At 40.7% G+C, this 18,256-nt stretch overlaps 1 protein-coding gene across 8 annotated transcripts in view; it reads left to right on the top strand.

Moving 5' to 3' along the window:
* The window catches only part of NR3C1 (nuclear receptor subfamily 3 group C member 1), a 152,697-nt gene that overhangs the window by 19,912 nt on the left and 114,529 nt on the right, over window positions 1-18,256 (top strand). For 2 of the 8 annotated variants that reach the window (XM_031666512.1, XM_031666506.1), the window contains exons 1-2: window positions 8,276-8,476; window positions 11,991-13,187. In XM_031666512.1, the coding sequence (XP_031522372.1) occupies window positions 12,004-13,187 (1,184 nt within the window). In that variant the 5' untranslated portion in view covers window positions 8,276-8,476; window positions 11,991-12,003. Of the gene's footprint in view, window positions 1-8,275; window positions 8,477-8,755; window positions 8,867-9,149; window positions 9,642-9,839; window positions 10,252-11,990; window positions 13,188-18,256 lie in introns of those variants that run through there. The other 6 variants (XM_031666505.1, XM_031666507.1, XM_031666509.1 and 3 more) reach the window with 6 other exon arrangements.

Here is an 18,256-nt window from a genome sequence, read left to right as displayed (position 1 = left end):
TAATAACTTCTCTTGAAAAATGTTAAAACCCAAACAAAAAACCTGTAATGTGGAATACAGATTGTATGTTATAATGGAGGAAGCAGGGAAAGGGAAAGCCAGGCCGCTGTAGTTTGGTTGGACAATTAATAGGCAAAACAATAGGGTGGCTTTCTGTAGGGTCTTTCTTTATGGCATAGCAAAGAAAAACCAGGAATGAAGTAGTGAGAAGCATGAAAGGGGGCAGCAATATATGTGTAACACAGGGTGATTCAGTGTGAGAGTGTTTTTTTTTTTTTTTTTTTTTGAGACGAGTCTCGCTTGTCACTTCAGGCTGAGTGCAGTGGTCGGATCTCGCTCACGTAAGTCTACCTCCCAGGATCCCGCATTCTCCTGCCTCAGCCTCCCGAGTAGCTGGGACTACAGGCGCCCGCCACCTAGCCCGGCTAGTTTTTTGTATTTTTTTAAGTAGAGACGGGGTTTCACCGCGTTAGCCAGGATGGTCTCGATCTCCTGACCCAGTGTGAGAGTTTTATAATTAAAATCGCCAAATGCAAGAAAAAAACTACTATAAATTGGAATAGGCTCAAGGCATGGAGATGAACAAATAACCCCCTCCATGTGGGCAAAAATCAATGAAACTCCTAGATGAGTAGCTTAGTATGTGAGTTCCAGCTGCAACATGTTATTGGTATTTGCAGCTTCCTCTCCCCACCTGCACTTTGAGGCAATTCGACATTTAAATAACAATCCAGCCTAACTTTCTCCATCTGCTATAAAGATATTTACCTTTATCTGTCCTAGAACTGCCAACATGTCCTACTTCCTACTACAGCCCTCCCTGACTCCTTTTCTCTGGTGCAGCTTTCTATGCACTCAACTAAGCCTGCTTAAGTCCATCTCTTCCATAGAGCTGCTGGATGACTGCCTTGCTTACCTTTGGCCTCCAAAATACCTCTCCTGTCCAACCATAGCTCCCCAGCTTCCCCGCCATTGCAACCAATACAAACTTTGTCATCTTTCCTTGGACCAATGTGCGTGTCTCCTCACTGCTCTCCCTGCTTTCTCCCTTAGCCCCTACAACTCATACTCCATATCGCAAGCAGAATGAGCTTTTCAAATAGTAAATTAGATTATGTCCATTAGTGTGTTAGTAAATGTTTAACAGCTGTCTGAGGGGAACAGAGTATCTATGTGTTTATTATAATTTTTACATATATATATATCACATAATTTACAAAAAGAAAAGATATAACACTTTTAAATAGTGAATTCTATATGGCCACATGATTTTCACAAAACTGTTTCAGTGATTTTGGCAGAATACTTGTGTCCATAGCTAACCTACAGCTGAAATTCAATGATGTTTGGCAAAATCAGACCACAAATAAATATCTGATTAATATTCAATCAGCAAAGAAGTCATTCATGGTACTGAAGTCCCAACATGAATGTTGGTTGATATTTTTACATTAATGAGTGAGATAAAAGTGAAGCAACAAAAATGGATGTTGGAACTAAACTCATTCATTAATGACAGGAGTGACTTCTTTTGCTGATAATAGTTTTCAAGTACTGGAAAAATATTTCCTCAAGTTTTTGTGTTCAAGAACTAAGGCACTTTTAAGTTCAATCTTCATTATTAAAAGTTCTTCTATTGTGTCAGTCTAGACAATCAACAAATTAAGCTCTGGTTTGTCATGTTTCCCAATTTCTATAGTATAGGTACTCCACCATGGTTGATTTCAAACTACCAAAATAACATTTCTGAATGCAGCATTAGGAAGGGATACACTGCATCATACCATTGTACGGTATGTTCCTATACGGAACAGATATAAATAACTTTAAGAGCACAGATAATAGTAAAACGGAGTAAAATAATTAGGCAGTGAAGTTTTCAGCATTTATTTTTGTTGTTAAAATATTTGATTGTAAGTTTATAAATAATTTGGTTTTTAATAATGACTGTGATTAACAACCGACTTACAAAATCTCTGAAAATTTAACAGTGCTTGCAAGCTGGTACAACTGGTTCCGGTGCACTTCCGAATTATCACTCCCCTGCCTAAAATTCCAGACTGCCCATTGCACTGATTACCTGGGAAATAAGTGAAAATAGGCAATGATAATTTTCATTTTTGTTGTGGTGAAGTGATAATGCAAAAATTCTATAAGCCCCTCTAAGTTTTCCAAATAAAGCTTAGTGTTTAAAAACTTTTGAACACATGATCCCATGTGAGGCCTACATTATTTCCTGTGAGATAGGTGGAGTAGATATCATTATCCTTCCTTTACAGATTGAAAAATGAGGCTGAGAAAAATTAAATGCCTACCCCAGGTTCATTCAAGTAAGTAAATGACAGAATAGGGTCTAAAAACCAGGTATTGTATTGAAAATTCAACAAGAGGATAGAGAAAATTTAATTAACAAATACTCTCTCAAAACAATTTTTTTTCAATGGTAACAAATATCCTTTGTAGCACTTTGGAGTTGGATGTGAAGTATCTTCTTATCTTGTTAAGGGATCCCTATACCAAGAATGTTTTCATCTTAACCCCACTATTTCTAAGTTAGCTTAAAACAAAACAAAACAAAACACAAACAAAACCAAAACCTTGTGCTCTAATAAATAAGAAGATATAAGAACCAAAATGGAAATGTAGGTTCTCAAATGAGCTGAAAGATTCCACATAGCAGTGGGGCAGATTGAAACACTCTTTACCAAAGGAACACGGGACAGAAAAGGAGATTAAATCAGAAAAGGAAGAAAGCTAATGACATATGGGGAGCCACAAATGCCACAAATGAAAAACAAAGTACGTAATACTTGTTGCAATTATTCAGTGTGCTTGCTCTAGTGCTTCCAAACATTAAAAATATTGAGTTCCTGCTTATGGCAACATTTATCTCATTTATCTGCTGATGTCTGCCTCATCCTTGAATCAGGTATTGCTTAAACTAAGTTCTGCCAGCATAAAGAATAAAGTCAACCAGGACACCCATAGGGCATTTCATGCATATGAGCACAAATTGTGATATTTTAGGCTGGTTATTATGAAATCATTGAAAGCATCATGAAAAACATCAAAACAGCAGGGAAGCTAGTAACAATTTAGCATTTCCCAGTCCAGGCGGGAATGTTAATTCTAATTACAAAGAGGAATACCAAAGTGGAGTTCATTATGATTAAGAACTTCCTGTACTAGTGTGAATTGTTTATAATAGGCATGTCTGGCATAAAATACAAATATTGAAGCAGACAGAGATGGGTCATTCAAAGCTCAGCTGGGTTCCCTTGAACCTCTTACCTTATAAAGTTAAATAGGAATAGAAGTATTTTCCAAAGTCAAGATATTATTTTAAAGAGACAATAGCTATGATAGCTGCAGGAATAATTTTTTAAAGTAAGTTCTAACCACCAATAAAAGCTGTTTGGGCTTAAAATTAACATGTTCAAAATTATTAATACATATACACAATACATGTATACATGATTCCAATTTATATTTAACATCACACATTTAAGGTGGGAGAGTACAGAAAAAAAGAATAAATGGAAACTGAAGCCATGACAAAGAATCACGGACTATAGGAAAATAAGTCACAAGGAAGTATGCTTATGTAAGAGGAAATATATGATAAACAACAGGAGACGTGGGAATGAATGTGGTGTGTTATGTCCTTTCTTTAACAGAATCTTGTAACAGACATTACTCAATACATTGATCTCAACTGATCCAGTTCTCCAGTCTCCCTGGAAAACAATGCATTGACGCCCAGGGTTCACTGAACACCAGAACCATGGTCATTTCTGCACTTCACACGATTCTGCTCCCATCAGTTGAGCTACCAACAGTTCCTGGTGCTTTTGCTTCCCAAACATGTTTATGCCATTTGTTGCTTATTACTGTACTTACTTAATTTGATTAAACATTAAGTAAAATGATGAAATATGAGTATAAAAAATTGTTCTATAAAATCTAAATGGAAAGATGCCATAAAGCCTTCCTTGACTTACAATTGCTGTCAAGCAAGGTGGATGTAAGACAATTTTAAAAGATTGGGGTGGGGGCAGGAACAAGGAAGCATAAAAATTTAGAAATCTGCACTAAAATTATTCTAAAAGTACGTGTTGAACATCCATAACTTGACAATCTGAATTTTGAAGTGCTCCAAAATCCAAAACTTTTTGAGCATTGTTATGATACCACAAATGAAAAATTCCACGTGGAAGTACTTACCACAAACTTTGCTTCATGCCCCAAATTATTTTAAATATTGTACAAAATTATCTTCAGGCTATAAGGTGTATATGAAACAAAAATGAATTTCCTGTTTAGACGTGGGTCCCACCGCTGAGATTTCTCATTATAATGCAAATATTCCAAAATCAGAAAAAAAAAAAAAAATCCAAAATCTAAAACACTTTCAGTATTAAGCATTTCAGGTCATAGATACTGAATGTGTATCTTTAATTTCTTGCTCCACTTTGTTAAAAAATGGGGAAAATAGTAATTCTACAGATGAACAATAATTGCTAATGATGAGTAAATACTTCCTATGACCCAGGAATTAGTCTAAGCACTTCACATATATCAAACTTGTTTAATCTTTATAAATTAGTACTATTATTATCCCCATTTTACAGATGATGGAAAAAGGCACAGAGAGTTAGCCTGCCTGAGGTTACATTCCTTTTAGTGGTAGAGACTGTATTTGGCCTTTATAGTCTCTCTTTTAACTACTACGCTACATCAGTGCATTACAGGTATAGTTTATACACACACTAAAGAAGACATGGAACTCCAGTCAGTGGGCTCATAAAAGCTTTAGACCTTCATCAAAAGATTAGAAAATAAATGTTCAATCATAGGTTTTAGGTTTCAAAAGTTTAAAGTTTGCAAGTTATCTTTCTTGAAACTATTTCCTTAATTTTTAAATTAAACTCCAGTTCAATCACATCCGCTAGAAGGCTTCACTTTCTACAAAAGGGGCAGGTAAAGGTGATGATCTTAAATACCATACCAGGAGTTGGGATCTGTGTAGCACTAGAATCAAGAGTTATTGTATATACTTGAGAAGGAGCACGGCATGATTTAGTTGATGTTTTGGAGGGGTAATCTGAGAGTACAGCTTGGATTATTTTCGAGGGAATGGAGATGATAAAACATGAAGAGAATGGGAGAACTCATTGGGTAATATGTCAGTTTCTGATATCAATGTATCAGGTGGTTTGGTTATTAGTCAGGCTTAAGGTTTTGTTGGCCTTAGGACATACTCTCTAAGACCATATAGTATTCATTCATTTAACCAACACCCACTGAGCACCAACTATGCACTAGTGATAAAGGGGTGAACAGACAGACACAGTCCCTTCCTTTGCAGAGCTTTTATTCTGGTGGGTGACACAGAGAAATAACAAATGGGGGCACAAATAATGAACTATCATTGTAATGTGCTAACAAAGTATGCAGAATACTATAAGAAAATACAATCACGAATCTAATCTGGTTTACTTTTTAAAAAATGGGGGGAGCACTCGGATGTTTAAACACAAGACAATAAAAATGAGGATCTTGAGTATTATCCATACACTATTTATAACCCATTTGGCCACGACAATAACCCAGTAAAAGTGATTTTACATCTAGCTAACTAGTTGAGTCGATGTTATTATAACCCTGTAATGTATTTGCTGGGTGCCTACTATGTAGTGGGCTCTGTTCCAGGAGTGGGACATAAAGCTATGACAAGACAGATCAGGTCCTTGCCTTGATGGAGTTTGAATACATCACCTTCATTTCCACCTCTGCTTCTAAGACAATCAAATACATTCCCACTCAGACAGGGATTCATCCTATTTCTTGTAGTAATTATAAGTTCCCAGAGTTACAGATTAGTAAATGCCATACCTAAAGACTTAGGATATTGTGCGTAAAACACTTTCAATAGTGCCTGTCAGACAGCAGATGCGCAATAAATGTTGACTTTTGTTAGAATCGTGTTATTATTATAATGCTAAATCTCATATCCTTTCTGGTACACTGGAGTTCATCTCTTGAATTAAATTCCATAAGCACTTATTGTAAGCCTATCACAGAATTGATATACTACTCCATGTTAATGATTGAGCTCAGTGAGGAAAACCACTTTAATATTGTCTAATTCCTCTCTTAATGCATAGAAGCCGTGTGAACTTAGACAAGCATCAACCTCTGTAAGCCTGTTGTCCTCATATTGAAAAATCGAATAACAATACCTATCTCGTTCAATGGTTGTCAGCAAAAGTGGGCAGCAGAAGAGTGGGGATCAATAAATGTTAGCCACAAATCATAACTATTTGTATTACTCTGAAAAAGAGGGGTTAACTTACAGTTTATGCATGCTTCCAAATGAATGCGGAAGACTAAAGAATGAGAATTTTTTTGCTATCAAATTAAAAAATTAACAGGCACATTTAGATCACTGAAGAGAGAAATTAGGAAAAGTTTATTTTTTTTGCTCAATTAAAAGTGTTTTCAATGGCATATTTAAAACTATGTGAGTATTCTTCCCTGTTAAGATCTGCAGAGAAAAAAAATGGAGGGAGAATAATTGGGAACTCTTGTGAAATCATAAATTATTTAAGCAGAGTACCTACCACTAAGGATTTGAGCATGTATGAGCGACAAGGTGGATTCTTACACCAGAGATTCGGCAGTGAGGCAGGCTTATGGCATGGGGAGATGTGTTCCATTAGACAACTGTATTTTCCCCTTAATTATATACATATATATGTATATACATATGTATAAGTATATGTATATATAAATAGATTTCTTAGTTATTTTAAGCACATGTACAAGGATAATTATTAGCACGGGCTATTTAACTCACTTTTAAAACGTGTAAAACATTATTGTAGGGTCGGGTCTTGATTTGTTTCCCATGACACTGTTGGTAGTTTAGGGGCCAAATTAAAGAGAGACATCTCATTCTAGTGCTTGAGGCTCAGAAACTGGAAAAAGGGGTAACTAGGTCAAGTAGCGCTCTCAGAGCCTCACAGAAGAGCATCCGAAGCAAGGGCCTCCTTCTAGTTGACTTGTGCCAAGGGAAAAGAGAAGCGGAGTCTGCCTTCTGAGTCCAGAAAGGGGTTTTGTTAACATGGAGTTGCTCAGCGCCCTTCATAAAAATTCTTCTGGCTGAGGGTTCTACGCTGGCATAAGGTTGATTCCCTCTTCTTTTCCGAGGTGGCGAGTATCTCTTCCTTTGCCAAGATGGCGGTTCCAGAATCCTCTGGAGGCGGCCTCCGTAGATCGTCTCCGGACAAGAGGCTTGCTGAAAGCCTATTTCTTTCCTTTCACACTAGAAAACGGACAGGGAACCGTTTACCCTTCAGAACCGAGGAAGAACGGCTTAGGCTACCCGCGATCGCGAACCTTTGCCAAGATGGTGGCCGCGGGGTCGGGCTGGCGTCACTGTACCCTACCAAGATGGCGGCGGGCGGCTTCCGGGACGCGCTTCCCCAATCGTCTCCAAGATGTCAGAACAGAGGCGGCTGCCGTCAGTCTGAGCGCGGCGGGAGGACAGAGAGTGGCTGTGGCCGAGCGCCCGAGCAGGACTAGGTGGAGCTGCGGCAGCCCCCGCCCCTGTCAGGAGCTGGCAAGCGATGTCACCTGTGGGGGCGCAAAAGTTACCTCCCCAAACCCTAAAGCCACACAGCACAACCTTTCCCCGAGTCACAAAAATAATCTGTGCCGTACAAGATATGAGGCTCGGTCCAGGCATCGCCCAAGCCTTCCCGACGCGGCGAGCTAGGGAAGGGAGCTGGGGCGGGGGCTTCCCTCGCCCCACGGCCCTCTCCTCTCTCAGGACGGGCCACGTGTTTCCTTCCCCTCGGACTGAGGGGGAAGCTCGTAACAGGAACAGCTGTAGGGAGTTGAACGCTGGCATTTTAAAGCTGCCCGTATTTTATTTGTAGGGGCTGGGGTCCCATGAACGTGATAGGGTGAGCAACGCAGAGAGTCGAGGGCAGCAAATGTCAAAATTTGGGGGTGGGGCCTGCACCGGGAACTTGGACGCGGGCCCTGGTCGGGGTGGAAGGAGAGGTCAGGAGTTTGGGGAGGGGACGCATACTTCGCCAGCAACTTACTATTTCGCCTGCAACTTGCTTTTAGGACTGCCGCCCCCTGCTTTCTTTAATCATAATAATAAAAGTGCAAAGAAATCCAGCTCGCTGGAGGTTTTGCGTTTGGCGTGCAACTTCCTTCGAGTGTGAGCGCAATGGGCGGGAGGGGTGGGGGTTGAACTTGGCAGGCGGCGCCTCCTTCTGCCGCCGCCGCCTCGCAGACTCGGGGAAGAGGGTGGGGGACGGTCGGGGCGCGGGGGAGGGTGGGTTCTGCTTTGCAACTTCTCTCCCAGTGCGAGAGCGCGGCGGCGGCAGCTGAAGACCCGGCCGCCCAGACGATGCGGTGGTGGGGGACCTGCCGGCACGCGACTCCCCCCAGGCCCAAAGTACGTATGCACCGACCCCCGCTCTCCAGTCCCCTCCCTGAAGCCTCCTCAGAGGGCGTGTCTGGCCGCCCGGCCCCGAGCGCGGCGGAGACGCTGCGGCACCGTTTCCGTGCAACCCCGTAGTCCCTACCGAAGTGACACACTTCACGCAACTCGGCCCGGGGGCGGCGGCGCGGGCCACTCGCGCAGCGCTGCCGCGGGCGGCGCCCCGGCTCCTCTGGCCCGCCCGCTGTCACCCGCAGGGGCACTGGCGGCGCTTGCCGCCGAGGGGCAGAGCGAGCTCCCGAGTGGGTCCGGAGCCGCGGAGCTGGGCGGGGGCGGGAAGGAGGTAGTGAGAAGAGAAACTGGAGAAACTCGGTGGCCCTCCTAACGCCGCCCCAGATAGACCAGGTCGGCCCCCGCCGCCGCCGCCCTGTCTTTTTCCTGGGGAGTTGGGGGCGGGGGACGAAGCGCGGCGCGCCCGGCTGGGCTGCCACGCCGTGGGCCGCGGGCGTGCAGGCGCCGTCGGGGCCGGGGTGGCGGGGCCCGCGCGGAGGGCGTGGGGGCAGGGACCGCGGGCGCCCCTGCAGTTGCCAAGCGTCGCCAACAGGTTGCATCGTTCCCCGCGGCCGGCGCGCGGCCCCTCGGGCGGGGAGCGGCCGGGGGTGGAGTGGGAGCGCGTGTGTGCGAGTGTGTGCGCGCCGTGGCGCCGCCTCCACCCGCTCCCCGCTCGGTCCCGCTCGCTCGCCGAGGCCGGGCGGCCCTTTCGCGTGTCCGCGCTCCCTTCCCTCTGCCGCCGCCTCCTCCATTTTGCGAGCTCGTGTCTGTGACGGGAGCCCGACTCACCGCCGGCCCGTCGGGGACGGATTCAGTGGGTGGAAGGAGACGCCGCAGCCGGAGCGGCCGAAGCAGCTGGGCGCCGGGACGGGGCACGCGCGCCCGGAAGCCCGGACCCGCGGAGCCCGGCGCGGGGCGGAGGGCTGTCTTGTCAGCTGGGCGATGGGAGACTTTCTTAAATAGGGGCTCTCCCCCGACCCATGGAGAAAGGGGCGGCTGTTTACTTCCTTTTTTTAAGAAAAAAAAAAATATTTTCCTCCTGCTCCTTCTGCGTTCACACGCTAAGTTGTTTATCTCTGCTGCGGCAGGAGCTGCGGACGGTGGCGGGCGAGCGGCTCCTCTGTCAGAGGTAAGAAGCGAGGCGGGGAGGGGGCCGGGGCGCGCTCACTCCGACGAGGTGCCGGTGGGACCGGAGACGACTCGGGGGCCGCCGCGGGAGCCTACAAACTTTTATTAGCCTCGGGGAGTGGGGGTGGGGGGCTGGCGAGGGCCGGGCGACGGTGACGAAAGGGCAGCGCGCGGGTGACAGCGCTGGCTTCTTCCTCTCCCTCCGCCGGCGTCCCCTGGCCGGGCAGAGGGGGAGGAACCTGAGCTCGGACGGCGAGCGGAGCCTTGTCGAACTGCCGGGGGTTTCGAGCCTCTCATTCCCCGACGGGAACCCTGGTCTCTTTTCTCCCCCCGAATGTCCCCTTTCCCTCCAAGGGGCCGCCCAACACCCGTTTTCGTGGTGAACGCTAAGCCGCGTCTGAATTCTACTCGCTCGAATATTTGCACTCCACCCCGGCGCGCCCGAGCGCGAGCCCGGGCTCTGGGGAGGCCCCGTCGCGCCTGGCTTGGGGAGGGCGTGCAGGGCGCGTGAGAGTACACACGCGGGGGGCTGACAGCTTGCTACTTGGAGACTCCGGCAGGGGCTAGCGTTATCTGGTGGAAGTGGGCGTGTCGGAGAGAGAACTCAACAGGTCTGGACATATTTCTCTTTTAACCTCGCACTTTTTTTCTCCCCCACCCCCCGCCCCCGCCCCGCAAGGGCTTGCTCTTTAGCGTTTGTTGTCAATTCGCGCCTGAGGTTTCTAAGTGGCCCCTTTTAGAAAAAGACTCCCTGTAACCGTAATAGTTTTGTGTTGCGATTTTCGACAAGTGCTAGTGTGACGTTTGGGGTTGCAGACTTGATAATTGCAACCTTGTAATACCACTTAAGACCCTCTGGCATGGTTCATTAGGGCCGATTAATGTGGCTGGGTTATTTGCAACTTAAACTGGGGGATAATGTCGCTTGAGGGAGCGTTTTCGTTTTAGGAAGTATTGTTTTGGTTTCGGGTTTGAAGGCAGCTGTCAGAAAACGGTATGGAAATTCATTGGGCTCCATTTGATACCTCGTGTTTAGAGATCCTTATCACTTCAGATAAACAGGGCAGAGGGTGGGGAGATAAGCAGTTTACCCTCAAGATTTGTAGTGGCAAGTCCACACCCCTCTCTTTACCTTCATATTCACTTTTCAGTGAGGGCCAGTGACATTTATGTTGCCTAACGTCATCGTATAGGAAAAGTTTCCTTTTATTGGGCAGGATTTGACTATACTGTCCCAAATGTGCTTCTCAGTCTTAGTCCATCTCTTAAAACACCCTGATTAACGATATCCTAACAGTCTTATTCTCTTGAGAACAGGCTGAGAATTGGGATAGGTGAAGGCAGAGAAAATTATTTTGAACATTTTACTGGATACCGTTGTACCTGAATTTATATGAATGTGATTTTACGATTCTGTTTTTCCATTTTTCGGTACTTCGATATTTGTTTGGAAAGGAAAGAACTTGGAGATGTAATAGCATTTCATATTGAGGATCTCAAGCAATGTAAACAAGTGTAGCTTGATCTACATGGTTTTGTGAGTTATGATAAGGGTCAGCTATATTTAAGTTATTTAAGCTAACAATGTAGTGAGAAGCTACTACACATTGTCTTCTGCTCTTTAAAATCTAAATTTTAGTTGACCTATATAATGTGTATCTTATTTCATATATCCAAAATTTGGAGGTAGGCACATCCAGTCAGAAGTATGGGTTAAAAAGCCTTTTCCCAGCCTGTCGGAAGATAAGCAGATCAGCATCGTTTATTTTTCGAAGAAAATGTGCATGGTTCACCAGTTGGTTGTACTTAAAGGTTTGGATGTGTGAGTAGCTGGTAGGAGGGAAATTTGGAAGTAATTAGGGATTGAGGAATTCTAGCACAGTATTTGTCAAATGTTATATGTATTGGTTCTCAGAAAAGCAAACAGCCTTGATTGAAAAGAGGTAGGAATTTTAATGATCACACTTCCTTTTTTTTTTGAAATTAAATACTTTGACATCAACTTGAACCTTTAGAATAATCAGATGTAATGAATTATAATGTTTGTGATTAACAAAGCTACACGTTCAGTGAGTGGCAGGATGAATAGCCAAGCTTAGTTCGATACAATTTTGCCCTCAGCTGTGCAAATGGACTGCATTGTACTTTTAAATGTGGCACGCTGAATGGGAGCAGGAGACATGGCTTTTTATTCTGAAAGATAGAAATTACTCTTTTGGTAACAAAGAATTTGATTCGGAGTTAACTAAAAGGTTCATTTAACAAGCTGTCTCTTACTAATCGGATCAGGGAGATAATGTGACTTTAGAATTTATGATGTTTTCCCCTGTTTTTGTTTTTTGTTTTGTAGTTGATATTCACTGATGGACTCCAAAGAATCATTAACTCCCAGTAGAGAAGAAAACCCCAGCAGTGTGCTTGCTCAGGAGAGGGGAAATGTGATGGACTTCTATAAAACCCTAAGGGGAGGAGCTACTGTGAAGGTTTCTGCATCTTCACCCTCACTGGCTGTCGCTTCTCAGTCAGACTCCAAGCAGCGAAGACTTTTGGTTGATTTTCCAAAAAGCTCAGTAAGCAATGCGCAGCAGCCAGATCTCTCCAAAGCAGTTTCACTCTCAATGGGACTGTATATGGGAGAGACAGAAACAAAAGTGATGGGAAATGACCTGGGATTCCCACAGCAGGGCCAAATCAGCCTTTCCTCGGGGGAAACAGACTTAAAGCTTTTGGAAGAAAGCATTGCAAACCTCAATAGGTCGACCAGTGTTCCAGAGAACGCCAAGAGTTCAGCATCCACTGCTGTGTCTGCTGCCCCCACAAAGAAGGAGTTTCCAAAAACTCACTCTGATGGATCTTCAGAACAGCAAAATTTGAAGGGCCATACTGGCACCAACGGCGGCAATGTGAAATTGTATACCGCAGACCAAAGCACCTTTGACATTTTGCAGGATTTGGAGTTTTCTTCTGGGTCCCCAGGTAAAGAGACAAATGAGAGTCCTTGGAGATCAGACCTGTTGATAGATGAAAACTGTTTGCTTTCTCCTCTGGCGGGAGAAGACGATTCATTCCTTTTGGAAGGAAATTCGAATGAGGACTGCAAGCCTCTCATTTTACCGGACACTAAACCCAAAATTAAGGATAATGGAGATCTGGTTTTGTCAAGCCCCAATAATGCAACATTGCCCCAAGTGAAAACAGAAAAAGAAGATTTCATCGAACTCTGCACCCCTGGGGTAATTAAGCAAGAGAAACTGGGCACAGTTTACTGTCAGGCAAGCTTTCCTGGAGCAAATATAATTGGTAATAAAATGTCTGCCATTTCTGTTCATGGTGTGAGTACCTCTGGAGGACAGATGTACCACTATGACATGAATACAGCATCCCTTTCTCAACAGCAGGATCAGAAGCCTATTTTTAATGTCATTCCACCAATTCCCGTTGGTTCTGAAAATTGGAATAGGTGCCAAGGTTCTGGAGACGACAACTTGACTTCCTTGGGGACTCTGAACTTCCCTGGTCGAACAGTTTTTTCTAATGGCTATTCAAGGTAAGATCAGTGTTTTTCTGTTTCTTAAGAATGGTACATTTAAGATAGATTAATAGATGTAAATCTTCATTGGTTTGTATGTGTTCTCTGAAGATTCATGTGCTTTTTTATATGAATAAGTTTAAGTGGCCTTTTGAAAGTAGAAAGGGTAGACAACCTAAGTAACATCTGTACGTCACCATTTCAGTTTTTTTCCTTAAATAGTGGTATTCAGTATCCCATTGGCCAGTGGTGAGGATTTTATTTAACATTTTAAAAATAATATTGCTCATTAACAGATAAGGAAAAATTATATACATTCAGGAGAGTATAATGTCTCAATACCATATTTTGTTGTGCATGTTCATTCAGCTGTTTTAGAATATGTTCTTATATTACAATAAATGATACCCTTACTTACATAGTCAAAAGTTGTGCTGCCTTATTTGTAAATTTGTTAAGTGTTAGCTTGAGATTAACGGGTTAAAAGCAGAAGTACCAACAAAGAGCCCTGTTCTTCAAACTGAATCTTCTGTTAAAGGATTTGAGTTTTGAAATTGCTAAAGCAATGCAGTGAACAGTGTACCAGACCATAGTATTAGACACAGGTCTTGCTCACAGGGTTCTTGCCCTAAAGTAGACAAGTTATGTCTGCCGATCAATCTCTTTAATAGAGGAATTGGTGCCAACATGGTGCAAAACAAAATTTTACTTTCAAATGTTCCTGTTCTCAAGTAGATAACTGATGGCCAAAATTGTTAAGCTTCAATTTTCAGCTATCATTTGATTTTTCTCTTGTTTTTTATACTCAGTTATAAGCATACTGATATTTCTGTCTGACCCAAAAAGGTCAGAAAATGGAATTATCAGAAAAAAGTTCTAAATGTAGACATATGTGTTGGTAGAGGTTAATTTCTCTACCCTATAACCTCATTCCCAATTCAGATAAATGCTAGGTTTTATATCCATTTTAGGTGTGACGGAAAATATAAAAATGTGGATTGTAGTGACCCAAGATTGATTAATCAGCGGGTTTTTTTGAAAAAGAAGACATAGTAGACAGAATGATTTATTTGTATGTAACCATTGAAGTTTTTTCTGAAATGTTAATGATATTCATCATTCCCATTAACTTGTTATTCAGATTTTTGAAAATACTTTTTCTATGAAAGCTATCCCTAACCCTGAGGATGTCTCTTTCTTTCCTCTTCATGTAGGAAGTTCTTGTTAGGGAAATAATTTAGACTTAGATTTAGGGTATGTTCTGTTCTTCTAAAAGGCTTAGTTGTCAAAAAAAAAAAAAAAAAAAAAAAAACACACACACACACAAAAAACAAAAACAAAAAACCCTTGGTTCTTACGGTTAATGCGAACTACTTCCTAATCTATTGTTTAAATAATTTATCTTTTATTTAGAAGAACACTACTTCAACCTGAGTTGAAGGTTTAAAATGTTTTTAGTAAGGAGATTTAAGATGTTTCTTACTGCATAAGCTGTTGTGTTTTAAATGCTAAAAGACATGCTGTGTTTTAAAATTTTCAATTGCAAATTTTTGGCAATAGAATTCACATACTTGGTTTTCTTAAAAGAGTTAAGTATGGTTGATTTGACTAAGCTATCTGTAGGAAACTCTTAAATTGACTTATAAAACGTAATTATACAAAGAAAAATAAAACATCTTAGGAAACTCTTGGGGATTAGTAATGGATTTTGTCCTGATAATCATCATGCATGGTTTTCATTTTCCTTACTATAAAGAAAAAGCATGGGACAAAACTTACTTTCCATTTGCTATGAACTTTTAAACTCTATAAAATCTGGGATATAGAGTATAAGTAGGTGAACATAGTTACTCTTAAATCACTGAAGGTGATTTTAATGCTTTAACTTTTATAGTACTTTATGACATAAAGCATCTTCATGTATCTTTAATTTGGGCCCCATAACCTTATGGAGGTAGTAGGCAAGGAATGATGATGCTGCTCTTTAGAAGTTCTTTAATATCGAAAGAAATGATTATTTTTATGCCAGTCTGTGATTGGGAAATATAATCAGTAGTCTGTGTCCTAACAAGAAGGTATAATACTTTATACAGGGTATTTTGTTAATATTTGAAGATTTTGTACCTTACGGCATTAACTTAGCACTGGGAACTATGATTACCCAAAACAAAGCTTCATCCAAATAAATTGAAACAGTGTTTCTTTTAAACCATCATTGAATTAGTCTATTGTTTCCAAACAACAGCCCTGATATAGCTAAAATTAGTTGCTTTCTCTTCTCTATATGTTACATGACTCTAGCCAAACATTTGCTATGACCAGTGGCCCTGAGTGGTCAGCAGATAATCAACACGTTGAGACCACAACTTGATTGAATACTGACCTTCTGACTTTACGTAGAAAAACATTAAATGCCACTAATAACTTGAATTCCTTTTAAATTAAAAAAAATTATAAATTGCAATTTGACTTTTTAAAATGCCACCTAAAATTTTTTTTATCAGAATGCTTCAAAAAAAAAAAAAAAAAAAAATCCTCACTTTATTCTCTGGGGGTGGGAAGAGGCAATTCCTTCCTTCCACCACAACATTGAATTATCACATAAAATTGTAAAATTGTGAATATTATGATTGAGTTTAGTAAAGCATTTTCTTTTTAAGTTCATTTATAGTAAAACAAGAGAAACCTTATTGATTCTCAAAATCTATTCTTTAAGTAAAACAAACTAGCCATTCTAACTTAATATGCTTTTAAAAATACTGAAATTCAGTACGTTTAGCATAAACTTACTGACGAAGGCACATTTCTGCATTATTTGATTTTCAGCCTTGTTTCATTTAAGCATTAATGGCAGAGGTAGAGAAAAGAAATGGTTTTAGGTGGTATTAGAGTTTTTATTGGGATTATGTTGAAATTTTAGTGTTAAAAAATTGTTCGTATCCTGAACGGAGGGATTATTGGAGAGAATGAATGATGTTGGATGAACTTGTAAATTCAGTCTTCGGCAGAGTCTAGGGCTCTGATGATTGGCACTTAATGAAACTACTAAAATTTATGTAGATTTTAATGTCTCAGTCGCATCTGTATCTAATTTCATAAAAGTAATGAAATTGAAGACCTATACAGATACAGAATGAGTGAAGCAAATTCTGCTAACATCATGTTGAATGCTTTCTCAGAAAAAGAGGAAATATAAAGAGAAGAGATTTGTTTTGAGTATGATTTACCCCCTCCTCCATGGATACTTTCTTTACTTCCTACCTTTTTTCTTTTTCTTTTCCTTCTAAAGATTCTGGCAGTGGGTGTTTCAGTGTTTTTTAAGCTTAATATTTCTGGTATTCATTTATGTAAAGTGATTTCTGAATGTTAAAGGAGATTTCCTTTTAAATATTTATTTTTAGCTTTATGATGAGAATCTTATTTTTTAAATCTATAACTTGTTATGACTATATGATTAGTAAAAGAAAAGCTTTTAAAACACACTGTGTATTCAGGTGTGTCATTTTAGTGTGGAATGACTAATACAGAAATATGTGACTAGCATGTGGTCAGATTTTATTGAAAATACTTGTGATGTTTCTATGGCTGTTCCCCTTATATTTTTATAATTGGTAACATAATTCATATGCTATTTTGGTTTTGTCTATTTGTGTTACATATATTTTAGTCTGATCACTTTTGCTGTTTATTTAATGTTTATACATGTTATGAAAGAATTATTCTGAAATATACTTTGCGTAAATGTAGGTTAAATGCAAATTGTATTAACAGTGAAATGAATATGTGGGTAGAGATCACTTTAGGGGCCTTTTGAGATTTAGTGAAGGAAAGATTATATCGAAAGGGTTTACTTCAATGTGACTGCCTAATGTGAAAGTCAGAACATCTGCATTAATTGGTTAGTTACATAAATCTTAGTCCACTCTGGCCTACAGGTGATTGAAACAGACCAGGAAATCTTAATTTACATTAAGTTTAGACTAGGTCTGAGGCATAGTTCTTAAAGCACATTCTTTTTTACTTTAATGATTATACCTAATTTTAATTAGCAGTGAGTTCTCATTATGTGCTACTACTTATGGGGGCAAATTAAAGAAGCAAAATAGGTTTGTGCTGAATCGCATTTACCCTTCTGAGGACATCCTGGTAATATTTTCATCAAGAGTAATTGTGTAATGCAGTATTTACAGGTATTTGCCAGATTAATGGGCACTTGTTTTCATATTTCTGAGTCATGAAAAATACACATTGGTGATTCCTATTGCATAAAGAGTTTTCAAGAAATATTTAGTTGCATTAAGCTATAACTACAAAAAAAATCAATTACTTATTGACCTTTACAGAGAATTTTTAAAAGCCCATGCTCTCCTTATTTCTGCAGCTTCAGGGAGCCAACTGCTCTTATTTTCTTCTGGCATATTCTATTAATACTTGGGTTTTGTATTTTTCAAATAAATAAAATATTCCTATTGAGAATTGAAAAAGAAAAGATCTACTAAGCGTTCCCTTCCCCTTTGGATTATGTGTGATCGTTTCTGTGCTAAACTAGATTAGAGTGTGACTTGTGATGGTGATTTTTGTTCATTTTACATATTAAGAAAGAAATAGAATTTTATCACAGTTCAAAATTAGTTGTAAACAGTGGTTTTAACCCCCAAACACTTAATTTTGACAGGTTGCTTTCTTTATTCCTCAGTACCGTTGTAAATGTCTCGAAATACAGAATTTCCAGTGGAGTTCATAAATTAATTGGTAGTGGAAGGTGAAGAGGGAGGAGCAACAGAGATGTGCAGTGCTATGAATAAGTTTAGGAATATCAAGATCAATTCTGAAAGCTAACAGTTTGGATCAACTGTCATGAATTAGAGGTTCAAGAAGAGAAAAATTTAGGGCTATATTTAGGCACAAGGAAATGCATTAATCAGGATTACAATTTAGCTTCTTTTATTTGAGGTAGAAATCTAAAACTAATCATGGCTATATAATACTAATTGTTGAGTTATGTTGTTGTTTCTTACTATGCTTTATTACCGAAAAAGGATAAAATACACATTTTACTTTCTTTTAGATTATTTTAGGTAAGATTA

The sequence above is a fragment of the Papio anubis genome, chromosome 5, assembly GCF_008728515.1.
Source record: "Papio anubis isolate 15944 chromosome 5, Panubis1.0, whole genome shotgun sequence".
Classification (NCBI taxonomy): domain Eukaryota; kingdom Metazoa; phylum Chordata; class Mammalia; order Primates; family Cercopithecidae; genus Papio; species Papio anubis.
This window is presented reverse-complemented; position numbering and strand designations above follow the sequence as displayed.